The sequence below is a fragment of the Ascidiella aspersa genome, chromosome 7 (genome assembly GCF_963924565.1).
Source record: "Ascidiella aspersa chromosome 7, kaAscAspe10.2, whole genome shotgun sequence".
Taxonomy (NCBI): Eukaryota; Metazoa; Chordata; class Ascidiacea; order Phlebobranchia; family Ascidiidae; genus Ascidiella; species Ascidiella aspersa.
In genome coordinates, this window is record NC_139453.1 from 18,792,412 (window position 1) to 18,810,407 (window position 17,996).

General features: G+C 34.3%; 1 protein-coding gene across 1 annotated transcript in view; it reads left to right on the plus strand.

Moving 5' to 3' along the window:
- The window catches only part of LOC146138142 (uncharacterized), a 53,585-nt gene extending 37,976 nt beyond the window's left edge, over window positions 1-15,609 (plus strand). The window contains exons 31-42 of the mRNA XM_083394269.1: window positions 971-1,239; window positions 1,778-1,907; window positions 1,988-2,100; window positions 2,510-2,614; window positions 4,928-5,056; window positions 5,365-5,456; window positions 7,914-8,068; window positions 10,588-11,046; window positions 12,194-12,270; window positions 13,989-14,078; window positions 14,506-15,048; window positions 15,117-15,609. Coding sequence (XP_083250395.1) covers window positions 971-1,239; window positions 1,778-1,907; window positions 1,988-2,100; window positions 2,510-2,614; window positions 4,928-5,056; window positions 5,365-5,456; window positions 7,914-8,068; window positions 10,588-11,046; window positions 12,194-12,270; window positions 13,989-14,078; window positions 14,506-15,042 — 2,156 coding nt within the window. The 3' untranslated portion in view covers window positions 15,043-15,048; window positions 15,117-15,609. The remainder of the gene's footprint in view (window positions 1-970; window positions 1,240-1,777; window positions 1,908-1,987; window positions 2,101-2,509; window positions 2,615-4,927; window positions 5,057-5,364; window positions 5,457-7,913; window positions 8,069-10,587; window positions 11,047-12,193; window positions 12,271-13,988; window positions 14,079-14,505; window positions 15,049-15,116) is intronic.
- Window positions 15,610-17,996: the final 2,387 nt, after the last annotated feature.

Genomic DNA, 17,996 nt, shown 5'->3' on the forward strand with positions numbered 1-17,996 from the left:
GCTGCAGGGTTGCAGACGGACTCAGAATTTGACTAAATCACACATATGGCCGGAGTTGGAGTCGGGTTATTTTTAAGCTGCTTTATAGATAATAGAATTGGGAGCCTGATGTAATAAAAACTGCCAGCAAAAAACAAAGTATCCAAACAAAGTTAGCAGTTGACTCGCTTGTCAGGTCCGCCGCCACGTTTTGAAAGGTTTACAAGTGCGCCCTGGGGTGAAAAAGGTTGAGAAACACTGCATTAATGTATGAGGTAACAATCCTATATAACCTGAACAAGAAATTAACTTATGTCCACCCGAGTTTGGGCTTTTTACCAGCATTCAAATAATTATTAAATCAAGGCACGTTATTTGAGTTAGGGTGCTAGGTAGCGTTTGGGTTTGGGTGTGTTAAGTATTATTAATTCTATCCCATAGGTTTTGTTTATGAGTTTTCGGCACTTTTTTGCCGTACGTAGCTCTAAGAAATTTGGGCACTTTATGTTTCGTACAGAGCTTGGATAAAACTAATTTGGCCACTTTTTTGCTCGTAACATAGCTCAAACAAAACTAATTTGGCCACTTTTTTGGTCGTATGTAGCTTGGATAAAACTAATTTGGGCACTTTTTGGAAACTTTCATGAAGTAAAAATGGGTTACCTAAGGTATTATATGTAATAATCTTTGCAATATACTGATAATGTGGGTGTCAGGAGACGGCTGGAGATCAAATTTTAGTAAAAATAAACAACTTTTTATTTTTTTGGCTTGCGCGCCCTGTGAAAAAAGTGCGGAAGTGACCAAAATTTGACGCAAAAAAAATGTGCTTAGCAGGAACACTGTACACAACACACGTCCAAGTTATAAAGATTGTTTTATTGTAACTGTACAAGTCATAGTGGTACATTTACATTATTTATTACTTTGTCGAACACAAAGATACTTTATGTTGAAATAGAAGGTGTGTAAATAAATCTTTTTTTTTTAGATTCAGTTTATTCAAATGTAAGGCACCCTGTAGCTTCCGCAATGAGGCACCCAGGAACAAATGTAAGGCATCCGCCTGCACAGAACTTGAGTTCTGCTGCCACTCAAAGTATAGTTTATGCTGGCTCACACAATGTTGGTCGACCAATGGTGCAAAACATGAACAATCCTACACAACACGGCTCTGTTCATAACATTGACCGTCATGTTGGAGATAAAAGTGTTGAGCCTCAGCTACAAACTGCCTTCAGCCAACCAAGATTTGTACATGTGAGTTAATAAATATACTTATAACACTGACAGTGACATGGGTTAATTGTGAATTTAAGGTTATATATTTTAATAACAAATATATCAACATTAGGTTACTCTAATCAGTGATTTACTGATGGAAATTTGCTAGGATTTTATAACTTTTTACATATATTCATTATGTGGTACCTAAAACACAATGTTTGTGTTTTTAACAGTTTGTTTAATCAGTAGTTGTCACACCACTGATCTACATGGCTGTACCAGTCTGTATAGTTGATGTTTTATTGATTGTAATTATGAATGTCCAATGCATTATATTTCAATGCCCGATATATTGAACAAGCCCTTTAAAATATTTTATACACTGTTACCTTTTATTTGTTGATCTTACTAACTTCTGGAAAAAAAGCAGATGCGCTTTAAAGCATTACATGTGGGTCCAATACGTTTTTAGATAAACCATAGGTGCCTCGTTTTCTATTGGCCCTTTTAAACTGTCTTGTAGTGGTAAAAAGATTCCTTCAATGCATTAACCAACCTGCACCTTTTTTAGAACCAATTTGGAAATATGTCACACGGTGGACCAATCCAATCCAGGCCTAATCCGGCTGTTCAATTTCCCCCTCCTGTAGCAATGGGAAGTTCTCATGAAGACAGAGCACCTGGAACTACTCCACCACCAGGTTTAAAAGCCCTACATATTTATTTTGGTTAACATCCTAACATTTTTATTTGGTTAACACTTAAAATTGTGTTTTTTTAGGAACTGATCAGTCAGCCACAGATGCTACAAATTTGACACAAATTGTTCCGGTCTCTACAGTACCTAACAGCACGGAAAATCCGAACACCCCCCCGGCTGCTACTTCTACATCAGTAATGAGTTTCCTCTTCCCCATATATGACATTCCATATAAGAATGTTTTTTTTGTCTTTTCCTAAATCACAATTTTTCCCAATTAGATCTGTAAAAATGTTGTTAAAATTCACACACCTTTAGATCAGTGGTTCTCACCCTGGCCCCCAAGGACCCTTGGGGGGTCTGCTAGAAAGTTTAAGAGGAGGCAATGTAACGTTTTTCAAATTCATTAGCTGATGAATTGCATGGTAATACTCATTTGACAGAGTGCTGATTTGAATAGTAATAAATATTGTAATTCTTTTTTTAAATTTTCTCTTATTTTAAGAAATGAAAATGGGCCTGTTAGGTTAAATAATTAAGAATTACTGCCTAAGGCGCCTTCAAAAGGAATAAAATGTGTTTTAACTGTGTATTTTAACATAGGTTTCAAAAAAGAAAAAGAAAAAACACAGAAAGCACAAAAAGAAAAAAGAACATTCAAGTTCCTCTGAAGATGATGAGGAAGAAGAAAAACGTGAAAAAATTATGGTAAAAAAGGCCTAAACACTTTTTGAATAAAATTATGGTTCTGTCACATCGCTTATAATGTAAAAGAAAATAAGCTAGTGGTTTAAAATATGTGACGATTTACCCTACATATGCAATACAACAGATGACTGTCTTATGCAGTGTGCTGCATAGTGTGCAGCGAGACCATGCCAGGTGTGCCGCGACATTCTCGGGGTGTTTTACTTGCATTTTTAAGGGTACTTTTAATAAAATCACTTGAATTATGTGTCTCATTAAGGCAGTTATTTGACCTTATGCAATATTCTAGGTGTACTCTTGTAAACTTTTCATAATACTTAAAACTTTTTTAAAGCCTATGTTACCTTCTACCAGGAGTATAAACAATTAAACATTCTACCAGGAGTATAAACAATTAAACATACAACAATTGTTTTCAAACTTTGCACCAAACAGAAAGGGAGATTAACCATGCACCCAAAACCCATAAAATATCATTGGCATTTTGTGATTGGAAATTAATATTGACAGCTGTTTCAAAAAATAAATTAAGCAAAAAAGTACAAAGCACCAAGGTCAGGTTTCATTTTTCGAATGATCTTAAAAACCCCTGTTCTCTAATCAGCTATTGCAAGGGGATACAATTTTCAATACTTTGACCGGCTTTAGAAATTTTAGGAAGTCTGCAAAACTGCAAAATAAGGAGATAAAAGAATGTAATACGTAAAATGTTTGGCACCTTCCCATATTATCATAAATCGCTTCTTTTTCTCCTGGTTGCTTAGAATATTTACTGATGTTGTATATTGTTGATTGACATTTATTTCGCAGTTGGCCGCCGAATTGTTTTAGCTCTATTGGTGTGCCGCAAGTGGAAAAAGGTTGCGGAGCACTGGTCTAGTGCCAGTTAGACTATATTGCATTATGCATAAACAGCTTAATTTTCTGTGCTAACTGTCTTTCGAATACCCAACCAAATAAGTTAAAACAATTTAAACTAAGGCCATAAGGGCAAAATAATTTCCCAGGAATGAGTGGCCTTGTAGGCAACAGAACGTTTACTGCACAGCTTCACCATAAAGCTTTTTTCATATATATGCTGCGTTTAAGCACAGTGAATATTCTCTATCTGATAACCGCTAGGTCTATCATAGTTTTTTATTCTTTGATCCATAACAAAATGAATGTCTATTAATGGGAGTTTAACATCTGTTGCACATTTGCATCTTGTGTGAGCTTTGTATTTGCAACCATCACACCCATAACACTGCACCCAGCCTTGGTAAACATATTCTTCATGGATTGAATAACATTTGAATTTCCTTTTATCTCATTAAAATTTACATCTCTCTTTCAAAAAATTTAGGTAATAAAAAACATCTTTTAGTTTAGGCAGTTCAGCCAGTTCAGCCAGTGGATGTGGCTTACATGGTTCGACAATATGTCAAACTTTTCAGCATTTCCATTTATACCATTTTAAACAAGTATAAGACCCGCAGCAAATGCATTTCACTTGAGAAAATTAAATATTGAACATAATCCAAAATTTTGCATTTCTTGAAATTTTCTGCAAAAATTCAATGTCTTATATTAATTCAATAAATAATAAAATTCCTCAACATAACCTAAAAGTAAATAACCTACAATTTTGCATTTTTACCTGAATTTGCAATTTTTGGCAAAAATTCAACTCAAATACCTCACACCAATACATGTTGAAATGAACTTAAAATTTGTATACACTGGTTTTAGGTGATCTATCAAACTCTATATGAGGCAGGTGTATTTAAACAATGATTTAATTACCCTCCCTAATGTATAGCCTTGCTTAATTGTGTCGTGTTTGACCTAAGTAATCTCACAGCACATTTTGTTTATAAACTACGAATGTTGTGATAGAATATTTCATAAATGCTTAAGGAAATTGTTTAGTGTCTATGCCATATTTGATTGACGCATAGTAATGATTAGGCTACCCACAATCGTAATTGTTTAACCATCTAAAAAATCTTGACCAACGATTTTTTGACCCCATCCTTGAATTTCTTAACAATTTTAAGGAATTTTAACGAAAGTAAAATTATTGCCAAACTAATTGTATCGATTTGGAGGTCTAGGTTTTGGTAATTTCAATGCCAAAACAAGAAAGTTTTTTTATTAGACATTACTTTTGACACTTCTGTTTTTTAGGCTTATCTAAACGGTCATTTCTTTTATGTTCTTTTATATTTTTTTATGATTTATGAGAACTATTACAATATTGAAAAACCTTTTTAACAATATACATACTGGTTGATTTGTTCTGTTATTTAAGAACGCCACTTATAATTACAGGAGCAGCTTGCCGCATTACAGGCTAAATCAGCAGATATTGCTTCAAATGAAGTTGAAGATGGTGAAGTCCAGAGTGACAATGAAACAAAACTTTCCACTTTTGAATCTCTCACTACAGCTTTATTGAATGTAAGGTTAAGTCTCATTGTTCCGGCAAAACCAATAAAATATATATTTATTTTAAGAGGGTTTTAAACATTCTGTGCACATTTATTGTTTACAGATTTATATCAAAATTTTTGTTACCCAGTTTTTGTTATTTTATTGGCCATTACCTTTACTTTGCCTGTTGCATTTATGCAACCTTAAACTCGGCAAGTGTTTGGTTTCAATATATGTTGATCCTCTTTAGTTTTTGCATTTCGTAGATTTTTCAACCAGTTAAAACTGTTTTATATAATTATGCTAATTTTGAGAATTGGTATGTTATTTGGTAGATCAATATGAAAAAGAAAAAAAAACACAAGAGAGATAAAAAGAAAAAGAAAGCTCATAAAGATTCTCCTTCAAAATTTGTAGAAGATGCCAAGTAAGTTCTATTTGGATTTAGTTTGGTTCATAATCTCTACTGAGTAAATGGGAAAATGTTCTAATCAAAAACAACAAATTAACATTGCGTTAATTGTACAATAATCATGTGATATTAAAATATGCTTATGGGGAAGATTTTTGCGGTAATTGTCATGTATCTACAGTCGACCCAGATGCAAACAAGAGACCAAAGATAGCGTTCTGTGTTTGATTTTGTATTAACTTACGATGCTTGACCCAATTACATTGAAAAACATTGCCGCTTCAGACAGTGAGTTGAATCTGCAAAAGCAAACAAAAAAACTTTTTTGCAAGGCATTACAACTTGCAAAATGGGTGGAGTCTAGACCAGATCCCTGAATCCCTATTGGATATGCCCCTGGTTACAATAGATTACATCATTTTTAGTTTTATTTATAACAAACTGGCACTGCATTTTTTTCTAAATGACATCAACAAACCCTTGTCAGTTCCGCAACTAATTATATGGGCTGAAAATTTGTTTTCGGGACATATCTTGTTTTTCCTCGTATTATATGGGCCGAAAATTTATTTTCGGGACATATCTTGTTTTTGCTATTCTTTTTTGGTTTGATATGGTATGTTTCAGACCGATTTTTGTCTAGACTTCGAGCATTATAGAAAAAGTGTACATCGTAGAACTTTCAAATTTTCAGACATGACGTAGAGTGGTATGTAGGTGGTACGTAGAGGTTTATGAGGCTGCACCCCTAGGCGCCTTCAATTGGGGGTCAAGAAACAAAAGTGTGACGTCATCGTTTTAGTTCATAACAGCTATCTACTCCTATCTAGTGGCAGAAAAACTTCAATACAGAATGCTTTCATATCACTTGCTTTATTCAGCTCGCGTCGCGACGAGGCGGCTGCTGGCATCCCTGCTGCGCCTTATTGTCCCGTGCGTGCAACGTTTTTGTTCGAAGTGGCTTGACTAGTAAAACTAGGCGCATGCGACTTGCCTTTTATAAAAAGGCCTCTCTAAGTAAAAAAACTTATTGCTCTTACAACACAACATATTTTACCACCGCAAATTTAAATGTATCAACACCAGGCCTAAACCAATATAATTATACAAGGGCCGCAACAGCAAAAAGCTTAAGTTTAGCGCATTTTTAGCGACGACGTTACAAAGCTATGTCATAACATGGCGTCATAAATAATTAAATATTAAGAACGCTGCGTTTATTGGATTTAAATTGGCAAAACTATCAATATGAAAGGTGGCTTATTAGGCACATAAACATGTTATGTATATTGCTCAAAACTACAGATTTTAACTCTGTTTCAACAGTGATTGCTCGGACCAAGGCATGCTAAAAATTTACTGAGTAAAAGTTGGCAAAAGTATAGCAAACCATAGACGTTAAATCATTTAAAGAGAATGATAATATTTGCTTTTTAAACATGCTAGCTGGCCAAAATGTAATATGATGACCGTACGCATTATCTACGTAAATTATATTTATCAAATATATATATTTCGATCATTCCTCAAATACGCCATATTTGAACCCCTTTCGCATTAAAGCGGCAAGTAAAGTGGAGAAAGTTTCGGCCGATATCTGTTTTTGGTTTCAGAAACTAGGTAAGGAAAATAAAATAAAAAATATCCAATTCAAAATATAAATAAAAAAATAAAATAAAAATACAACCCTGTCTAGTTTAACATTATTCTTACTGTTTTCTATCGGGTTAGTTTGTGTAAATAATGTGTGTTAACCAAGAAGATTGGCTGTGCCAAGTGGTCATAGCTCTAGCTCTTAAAGCATTTAACCTACTAAGCAAAAGGTAGTTTTGTTATAGGTCAAAATATTGGTGATTTTAACTGGGGATATCTGATAATAAAGCATGTCAAGTCAATAAACCAATGCATTACAATGCTAGCATTGTTTTGCTGTCCATCTGATACCTATAAAAATGGAGATTTTAAATGTGGTGAAATGTTGCGTTTTGTTCTTTCTGGAATTGTCTTTGTAAAAAAAAAAAAAAATCAGCATAAATAATTTATTTTTAATTTGTGTATTTGTGTTTGTTCATTATAATTAAACACATATGCTTGTGTGTGTCTTTCATTGATTGATACGGACTGATGATCCCCCAGTGTGAAGTTGCTTGTACTAAAAAAATGTGCAAGTATTGGCGCATGGTTGTTTCTCTACTCGCTCCTCTCTGAGCCTGCATAGCTCAGTCGTGAGTTCGAACCTCACTGCAGGCCAGTTGTTTTTCTGGCTTGCTCTGCTTGCATCATAGATCGACAGATTCGGCGAGTCTGCGATGGATTTTCGGTGTACTATTGATACGGAAGCCGTAATCGTTGGTCATAAAGCAACTCCTGAGGGGCTAGATCACAGATGTTATTAAACACATATGTTTGTGTGTGTCTTTCATTCATTATAACATGTTCACATTAAATGTACAAAAAGTTTGTTTCTTTTAGGGGTTTTCAAGATCATAATGTACGATCCCCACAACCACTGGTGAATTCTGACCAACTACCAGAAACCAATTTAAACATCATTAGACCTCCTCCATTTTTTCATGATTTAAGTTCTCAAAGTCACCAGATGTCCATGACTTTTCCAGATAAAGAAGGTAAGCCATGAAGAAGATGTTGTATTTAATATCGAACAGTATTCCGAGAGCATGCCAGTTTTGCCACGGTGTTTGCAGTGGCTTATTACTTTATTTTGTTCAAAAGTACATTTTTATAATCAGTACTATCAACACAAAAAAACTCACAATAGCAGGCAATTTGACCTTAAACAATCATCCAGGTTTAACTTTATGAACGTCTTGATCTTGACTGTAGTTGAGATATTTTAGCATAACAGTACAGAGCATAATTTGTCAGTTTTTTTTCAAAAGCACCCAATGATCGGCTATTGTAATTGATTACAAATATATTTTAGAAAGGTCGTATACCCTAAAATTGAAAGATAAAAGGAATTTAATTTGTCAAATTTTATTTGACTATTAAATGCTCCAATATTTGCTTATGTGTCCTTTGTTTATTTACATTATGTTTTGTGGGTGTGGCGTCGACTTGATTATCTCTGTTAGTGTTTCAGAAATAAAAAAAGGTTGCGGATCACTGTTCTACTATACCAGTGGTTCCTGAACTTGTTTACCTGGCAAACCCATTTACCTTTTCAAAATGTGTTGGACGAGTCCATTAATTTTGAAACAAGCAAAATAAAAAAAAACAGTTTACCAGTTATTATTAACTTTCAAATCAGTTCCTTAAAACTTATTTCTAAAAAAAAATCTTAAATTATTGTTAAGATCAATTTTCTCTCTCACAGACCATTGGTAGTCCTCAAAAACTAGTTTAAAAAACTTTACTAGATAAAATACCTGGTTATACCCAGGTTAAATAGAATATTTTTTTATGTTTGGTACTGTTGAGTTTTTCCAAAGTTTGCATCAAAAAACTTTCCAATTTAACTTAATTGCGTTGCCTACTAAAGCATTTGCTTTTTTAATATCTTTTTTATGCTTTTTTAATAACTTTAGTTATATTTTATGTGGTTTAAAGAAGCCATTATTATACGTGGTCTCTAATTGCACAGAAAAACTAAATTGAGTACTTTTTTTATTGAAGTACTATGGTGGGTTGATCAATCACATTTGCAAGATAATATTATTGTTTTTGTTGTACTTGTAGAGAGGATTATACCCAAATTATGGCATGAAATACCAGGCTTGGTACAATGTAATACTGTATCTCACAATTTTTAGGAACATAAATGCTTTGGCCAGATCAATCAAATCATGCTGTTGCATTAAATCACTATTTCATCTATGTTGTATTCCAATGTCGATTGTAGTTTCGCTGCAACAAGAAATCCAGGGCGTCTAAAAACATTCTACATACCCTCGTTGTGTTGAAAAAGAGCATTCTTTAAGCAATATTTAAATGAATATAACCAAAAACAGTCCAAAAGATAGGATAAACTTAAGCAACAAGGTAGTGTAGTTGTGGGTCCGTAGGCTACCAGCTTATCAATATCTTTCATCATACCGGTTGCCTCACAGGTTTCTGATGTGGAAAAATACTTGTCACATAAGCAATAAATGACCTACTGTTGAGTCCAGCCAAACCTATTAAACATACTATGACTTAACAATTGAACTTTATGCTGTCTTGGAATGAAGACTAGCAGCAGTTTGTTGTTTTTGCCAAATAAAAGTAATTGAACAAAAGTATTTTAGCATTTTTACAAACTGAAAAATAAAGTCTATTAGAAATTACAGCTTATGATATTTAATAAGTGTAAACATAACAAACATTGAAACATAGTAAAATATTCACCGAAAAAAGGGTCATTGTGACGTTTATTACTATGACTTTACAACCAAACTGGTTAATCACAAGTCTTTTAAAACTATTTCAGTCAGTTGATCGTAATAAAACATAAGTTGGCCACCCCTGATGTATATCAATACTAATTAGCAGATGTCCTAAATTCCAGTGTTACTTTCCAAAATAATAATAATGCCTAAAAAAACAAATAAAAACATTCTTAAATGTACAAACTGGAAAAAATATATATGTCAATCCCAAGGCGAGAGGGTATCCTTTGTTTAAGCAGTCTTTCATTACTAGCAGTGTTATTTAGAAAAATATTTCTGTTGACTAAAAATGCAAGAGCATCCAACTTAAGATAACAGCAACCTGTTTAAAAGTAACAATCCTTCATCTGCCACAATATTAAAAAAAAACTCAATGTACACTTTAAATAATTTGAATTATTGTTTAATATTTGGTATTCATGTATTGTAGGTTTATTACAAAACTGTTGTATGCTCATTTTTTGTCTCGATCCAAGTAAAACTACATATATATGTACAATAGCAATAATGTTTGTCATGCTACTTTAATTCTTGCTTTATTGTGTGACCAAGTATGTTTTTAAATAAACACTTAAATATATATATGCTCAAATTTGATATTTTGAATTTAAGTATGAATGTTGTAGAATGCACACAATAAGTATTTTTCTTTGACTGACATATATTATTCTTGAATTTTTTTTTAAAAAAGTTGTCTAACTTTAAATAACATGCCCTTATTTACAGGTCAATATATTTGTTCTTGTTTCGTTTTGTAGAGTTTAAATCACTACATGAACATACCAAAGAAGTGCCACAATCATTTGCTCAAGCACCAAGACCTATTTCTGTGGACAATCAGGGTTTTCAACAAAATCTGTTTGACACACGTCGCAATCCTGTACAGCCAAACTTTCCACATCAGCTAGCTTCAATTCATGTGGATAAATATGGTTCTGGCGAACCAGGAAGACTAGTTGAAACAATTCCATTTGTATCTGGACCTCCTCGCCATGATTTATTCAAAGAATATGTTGGTCCTTCTGGTGACAATAAGAGTTCTGTTTATCTGAATAGACAACCCTCATCTCCATTACCTATAATTATGCCAACTGATCCTAATGAAATAGAAACATGGACTCGTCAAATTGGAAACCGTTATCAAGGTTCTACCAAGATCAAAGAACCAAGTTCATTGCATCCACACAACACCAGTATCCAATTGGAAACAGGCCAAAGTAATCCTATTTTCTATATTTTTTTGTCAAACGATGCTTGCCACTTACGAATCTATGAGATATAACTTATTTTGTTTTTATTCTGTTGTTTTGGGATATTTTTTAGAGCTTGGCAAATGTTAGGATGCTTGCCCAAAAAAGGGTTTCTAGTAGTGCACTATGAATTTTGAATGCTATTGAGATTATCCTTCAGCTTTAACCACCCCCTAAAGTCCTAAACCCTTTCATTTTGATAAGTCCAAGTCACATCTTCCAATAAATACCAAGCCCAGTCCAAGTATACAGCTGCGCAAGTCAAGTCCCAGCCAAGTCATAATTAGAGCAAGTCAACTTCGTCATTCCCTCAAGTGCTATTATTTTGTTATGCTCATTATGCCTAAAATTTTTTGATAAAATCCTAAATTTTCAGGAATTCCCCTAAATTGATTTTTGCAAAATTACTGTAATGCTTAGAAATAGAACCCAGTGGTTTTTCCAAACAAATATTTTTAAATATGGCATATAAAACAAAGAAGCAATTAAATGGGAAAAAATCAAAACCTAAAAAAATCCTGCAGGCGCCAATGCTTTCAAAGACTGACAGAAGGCTAGCATGTTTTTGTGCATTATCACTGATGTATGCTGATTAATGTTTTATCTTGTTGTTTGCAAAATCATTCAAACTTTTTTTTATTAATCCTGCCTTGACCTATTAAACATTACTAAATAGTAGGGTTGTTTGAAACAACACTTTTTTTGTATAATTTTAGTGAGGACTCCTGAAATTGTTATGTTGTACCTAAAAGCCCCATAAACCAAATCTAAGCACGTTAGGTTCAGCATTAATCGTGCTGGGTCAATTAAAAATTCAGATTTAGGTTAAAGTTTTTGTTTTATCCCCCCTAAATTTTTTTTATACTTTTTTTCATTGCTTGCATGGAATAGCTATAAATAAACCTGTTTTACAGTTTAAAAGTGAATAGTCATGGTATAAATATTACATTTGAACAAAATTTGTTAGGTTGTTTTATACGAGCAAAATATAATTGATTTAATTGTGTTAATACTAAATGTACTATTTTATTGATTTGATATCATGTGTGTTGCATCTACATTATTTTAGTCTATATTTGCTTGTTTCCTGTTTAACGAACTTTTATTAATACAGATTTTGGTGGAGAAATACAAGGTCGAAAATCTTTGGGGAAAGATCAGTTCCATCCTAAAATGATTAGAAAAAGAGAAGTTAGTTTTTTTAATCATGGTTTTTGTATATAAAATAACGTTAAGCAACATATAAATTGGCCATTTAACTTACTTACATGTTAGTGCAATATATGATTGTTTGCAATTTAGGAAGTCAAAACTTGTACAGCGATCTTGAATTATTTTTTAAACTGTTAGTTGATTGGGATGCATTTGTTCTATATTCTGCCATTGGGCAAATCGCAGTGCTTAAAATTACCAGGGTAGTACTGCGTACAGGGGCGTATCCAGAAATTCAAAAAAGGGGGGGTTCCGAATTTTCAACTTAGGGGATTCCCCGTTGTTTTTCGTCTGACGTTAATGACGTCATAAAATAGTGACGGATATGACGTCATAAAATAGCGATGGTAATGACGTCATAAACAAGATAAAATCATCTGAAACAGCCAATTAACGTCCAGCAAAAGCGAACATTTAGACGCAAAGCGAGCACGTGCGTTATCGACAATCCTGACAGGCGCCAGCTGCGAAACCGCTTAGTGTGCAATCGTTAACTTCAGGCGAAAAACTAAACCAAGACCGTGAAATACGTGTGATTGATTTTGGTAGATCCTTGTGCGGGACTAGGCTAAATTACAAGCACGTCTGTCGCCACCTGCAATACTAAACGGAGATCGTTCCGGGTGTTTTTCGATTAGCGCGACATATAAAACTACATATAAAACTACGGAAGAAACGGTATAGCTTTAATAGTTATTTAATCTAGTTCAGCGTTTGATAACCGTTATAAGTTGGGGAGCACCTGGCGAGCGAAGCGAGCGCGATTTTTTTTTGGTATAACGGCATTTCTTTTTTATTACATTTCCGAAAATAAAAAAATGTTAAAAAATGTATGTCAAGTATTTTTGAATACGTTTTCGGTTTGTCCGCGACGCACTTAGCAGCTTTCCACGGCGCAGCGATAAAGAAGCGCTGATCTAGTTAAAAATACAGCATCAAAACGTTAACAAACCGGAAGCAGTAAGATTATTCGTGCGAAGCGCGAAAATTTTTCGCACTTACATAGTTAAAATAGTCAAAAAGTATTTGAAATGAACTCGTATATAGTTTGTCATAGAGGCGACGGGCCCGATGAATTACAGTTGGTTGCCGACCCCAATCTTACACCAACATCTGATATTAACGCAGACAACAAACAGCATGAAACATCAGCACCGTCTAACTCGACGTTTTCAAAGAGAAAAAAGCGGAAACCGCTCGATTTATATTATTGATTGTCGAACACACACTTGCTGATCAGCCAACCCGAACGAATAAGGAAAGGCGAAAGAGAAAAACTATCTAGCGTTTACGGTCGACCAAACAAAAGACGAAAAACGGCGTTTTGCGTTTGATTTTGGTTTCGCATTAGCTTAAGACGCGAACCCCCAACCCCCCTTTCGTACCCCCCTGGATACGCCACTGGACTGCGTAGATCTACTTTTTTGTAATAGGGTGGAGTCTTAACTGTTCCCTGATTTTCCAGGGTCTTCTTCATTAGGGATGATATATATACTTCAAAGTAAATTTCATTGCATGGTTTTACTTCTGTGTTTAGTCTACCTCGATGACTTTGTTACAAAGGCTTTATTATATGTACAAGTTTTACTTAATTTCAGGTTGTTCGTTACAGTAATAAAACTGCCTTGATTTTCGGGATACCCCCTTACCTTTATGAATATAGTTTTGTCTATTTTTAATATCCATTTATTTCCAAGGCGCCATTTGGAAAAGGTCGTGGAAGAAAACGAAAACGAAATCAACAACAAAATTACCATGACTGGGACCAGCCTCCCGATGACGGACTGGTCTGAATGATTTGTTAAACATTTTTGCAACTTATAATATATATAGTAGAATGCAACCTACTACGAACATATTAAAATCGACATTCGACACACTTTCCATAATACATACATAAAAAAATCAGGCCCGGCAAGACATAATATTATTCTCGGTTGTCTAATTCTAATTAATATAATGAATCTTAAATTGTCCAAATCTACATTAAACTCTTCTAATGTAAGCAGAATGGACATTTGTTATACGATGGGTTATTTCTCGATTTACAAAAACTTACACTGTGCACTTGGAATTCTCACCAGGCAATGTCGTATGTTACTGCACACGTTTTAAAACCGCATTTATAGATAATTTCAAAAAAGCAGGGCAGGGCTTGGTCGTGTATAAAAGATAAACTGGGTAAAGGTTTGTAAACTTATATATCTTATTCAGGTTTATTACTACAGTGAAAGTGGTGATAGTTCTGGTTGGGGTTCAGACAAAGATTTTGACAACTTACTCGCAAAAAAGCAATGGGAAACTGGTGCGAGGGGGCCAGAGCAATTTCAGTCGCAACCAATCTCAACCGTTCATCCAAGTATTCCAAAAACAAGTCAGACGGTGCCTCCAGGAATAGAACAACCACAAGGGATACCGGTAATCGGCGGAATTCAACCGCAACCCATTCCATCGTTAGCAAATCGTAACTCTGCCTCGCATGACGGGTTTCATATGTCACATGACCAAATCAATCAGGCACCAAGAAGAGAAGTCGATATACATCACCACCACGCTGCAATTTCGGACCACTACGGCTTTCAGCAAGGTATTCCAATGCCACATGGAAATCAGCCCCCAGCATCCCGACATAAATTCGACCAGAGCCCATACTTGCCTCCACAACAAATGTCACAAGATCTTTACAGAAATCGTCCTTCCTTTGCAAGAGAGAGAAATCCCGATGAAAGATTTTTAAGAAGACCATACTAATTTTAGGTAGTTTGTCGTAGGCTACACCTAAAACACTATTAAAAAAATTACAATATATGTATATTGTGTTACAGGCAATGTTCAATAAAGAAGAAACGTACATTTATTTGATCACAATGACCAAACAATAGTTCTGCGCTGGGCAGATTTAGACTTGCTACTGCGCTGAGCAGTTTACAACTTAATCAACTGCGCTGGGCAGTTTTACAGTTGACTTTGTTGTTCAGAGTTTGTCGAGCTGCGCTGGGCAGTTGTGTAATACAGTACATTCAATTGAAGGGAATTACTGCGCTGTGCAGTTTTTATGATTTTTTGCGAAACATTTTGAAAGCAAACTTAACTGCACTGGAGCAGTTCATTTGTTTACAATAAATTAAGTAAAATTTTGTTTGTATGCAGGCACAACAATTAGAGTTTATTAAATCCTTATTTAGGATTCTGACTTGCAAACCTGATCTGTTGTTTAACTAGTTTGGAAGAAAAAAAGCTATAAAACAACTAATTTATCATCGTGTTGTGGAAACTTTGTTGTGTATATATTACTTTTTTGTAACTGTAAATCGAACTGTAAATCGAACTGTAAATTTGATGATTGTAACTAAATGGTGGTTATTACAGACTTCTCAATTTTAATTTACGCCCCATGTTGAATTACAGATTTGTAGTAAAAGCTTTTCCCATAATTGTACTGTATATTACTAATCCAGAAAATAAAAGCACACATGTAAAAAATCTTGTTTAATTAAACGTTAAGGCGTAGTCCGTAACCCGATCTGTCAGCAGACGTCCCGATAAGATTTTTTTATGTTTCAAGTTAACGTCAATAATAATTAATTTAACTTCAAATAAACCCAGGCCTGTTCAACGTATTACTCTCATTCCGTAAGATTTGAGAAGTTATTTATTTTATCAGGACTAATTTAAGCAATGAAGGTTCAACCCACAAAAACGTTTAACAAAAGTATCAATTTAACAGTGCGTCAAATCTTATATATCTCCGGGCTTCTTTCTGCGCCCCTTTAGCCTACACAATTTATAATTTATAGAAACTCACGCCCCCAATGCGAATAATATGTTTCAAAGTCACAATGATCAGCTTTATACAGGCAGTATTTTAGATTATTAATAATAAATATTTTAGATTATTAATCAAGACCCGACGCCTTTGGATTGAAAAGTTGTCCTTTAAACTGTACTGTAAAACAAGAAAAAGATGGCGAAGACCACTAGTGTAAAAAAGCTTGGGAAACACTGCTTCAAACCGACGGCCTAAATTTTTATATGCGGACCATTCAACTGGTCACATGCGTAACCTACCTGGTTTCGACCGTTGGCTGAACTCATTTTTATATTCGACCTGATTCACCACAACTGCTGCCAAACTAAGGTCCATGCTCAAAAATGTTCGACCACGTGGGCCTACGTTTAACAAATTTCAGTCTTACAATTACAGAAGATACAAATGTCATACACTAAAGCAGTGTTTCTTAACGTTTTTTACTTGGGGGCGCACCTAAAGACGTATGAAAACGTGGCGGCGCACCTTACGAGCGAAGCGAGATATATTTTAAATATATTACGTTTTTTTCAGGTGTAGGCTACCGGTATTTCTCTTCACTTGCCTGCATTTTTTATTATATGGGTCTTATAGTTGCATATCTTTAAAATAACTTCGAGCTTTTGAGACTAAAAACGTTATTTTGTCCATTAAAGTCTTCCGATTTAAATTATTCCGATTAATTTTGAACTTATTTTGGCATGTTTGTTTCTTTCGCTCGCGGCGCACCTAGCAGCCTTCCATGGCGCACCGGTTTAGAAACGCTGCACGAAAGCAATATTTTAAATGAGCGAAATGTAATCTTAGGCTACAAGCCTATATGATTAGGATAGGCCATTTTGGAAATCGCACTGGGTAACGATGACCTCTCTGCAACGCCCAAAAGCCCCGCAATATGGAGGCACCATTCAAAGTGAAGAATACTTTTTAGGCGATGTGTGTTTTAGTTTTATTTCGTGGTTTTACGGTAATAAATTTCGCTGGACGTCGCATCTTGCTTAGGGGGTATTCATAGTTGCCATTCTAGATTATTTTAATCTAGATTTAGATGTTTTGGTTTGAATCTAAATGTAGGATTATACCATCTAGATGTTAGATGTTTTTTTAGATTATTATAAAAATATATTGTATAATCTAAATTAGTGACAGATTCGCTATTGACGATAAATATTTCAGTAATTTCAAAAGTTTTTTTTTTGCAAATTGAAAAAAAAATGATGAGATATAAAATCGAAATTTCAGTAACTCGTCATGTTCAGTAAAATGTTTTATAAAGCAGAAAATCTTAAATCTAAAGCATCAAGCAAGTCCCTTTATGCAACTTTATTGGGCATTAAGCTTTTAATGTTGATTTTTTTGTCCAAAAGTGTTGAATATTTTCAAAAATCATTTTTAGATTATTTTTTAGATTTCTCCATAAAAATCTAGATGTTTTTAGATTATTTTTTTGGTAAATCTAGATGATTACTGTGAGAAAAAAATGGCAACTATGGGGGTATTTAGGATGTTCATACAATGAAAAAAACGGGGCTGACCAAAGAGATTTTCATCTCTTTGGGCTGACGTACCTGAGCGAATTGAGTACGATATTTTAATAGAGCAATATCTCCGAAAGCCGATATTTTAATAGAGCGATATCTCCGAAAGTTGTGGCGCTAAAAAGCTGATTTTTTTAAACAAACCTTGTTTTGGCTTTAGCAATCCAGCAATCATACTTTTAAAAAATAATATTAAAAAATATTTATATTGATGTTTATGAAAATGCTCTTTGGGGACTTGAAAATCAAAAGACCATATGTCGAGCTTCAGCAGTTATGAATTTTTCACCCGATCCGTCAGAAATTAGTGCAGTTCTAAGCAAAAAGGTCTACGGCCATTGGTGCATCCAAAGGATCAA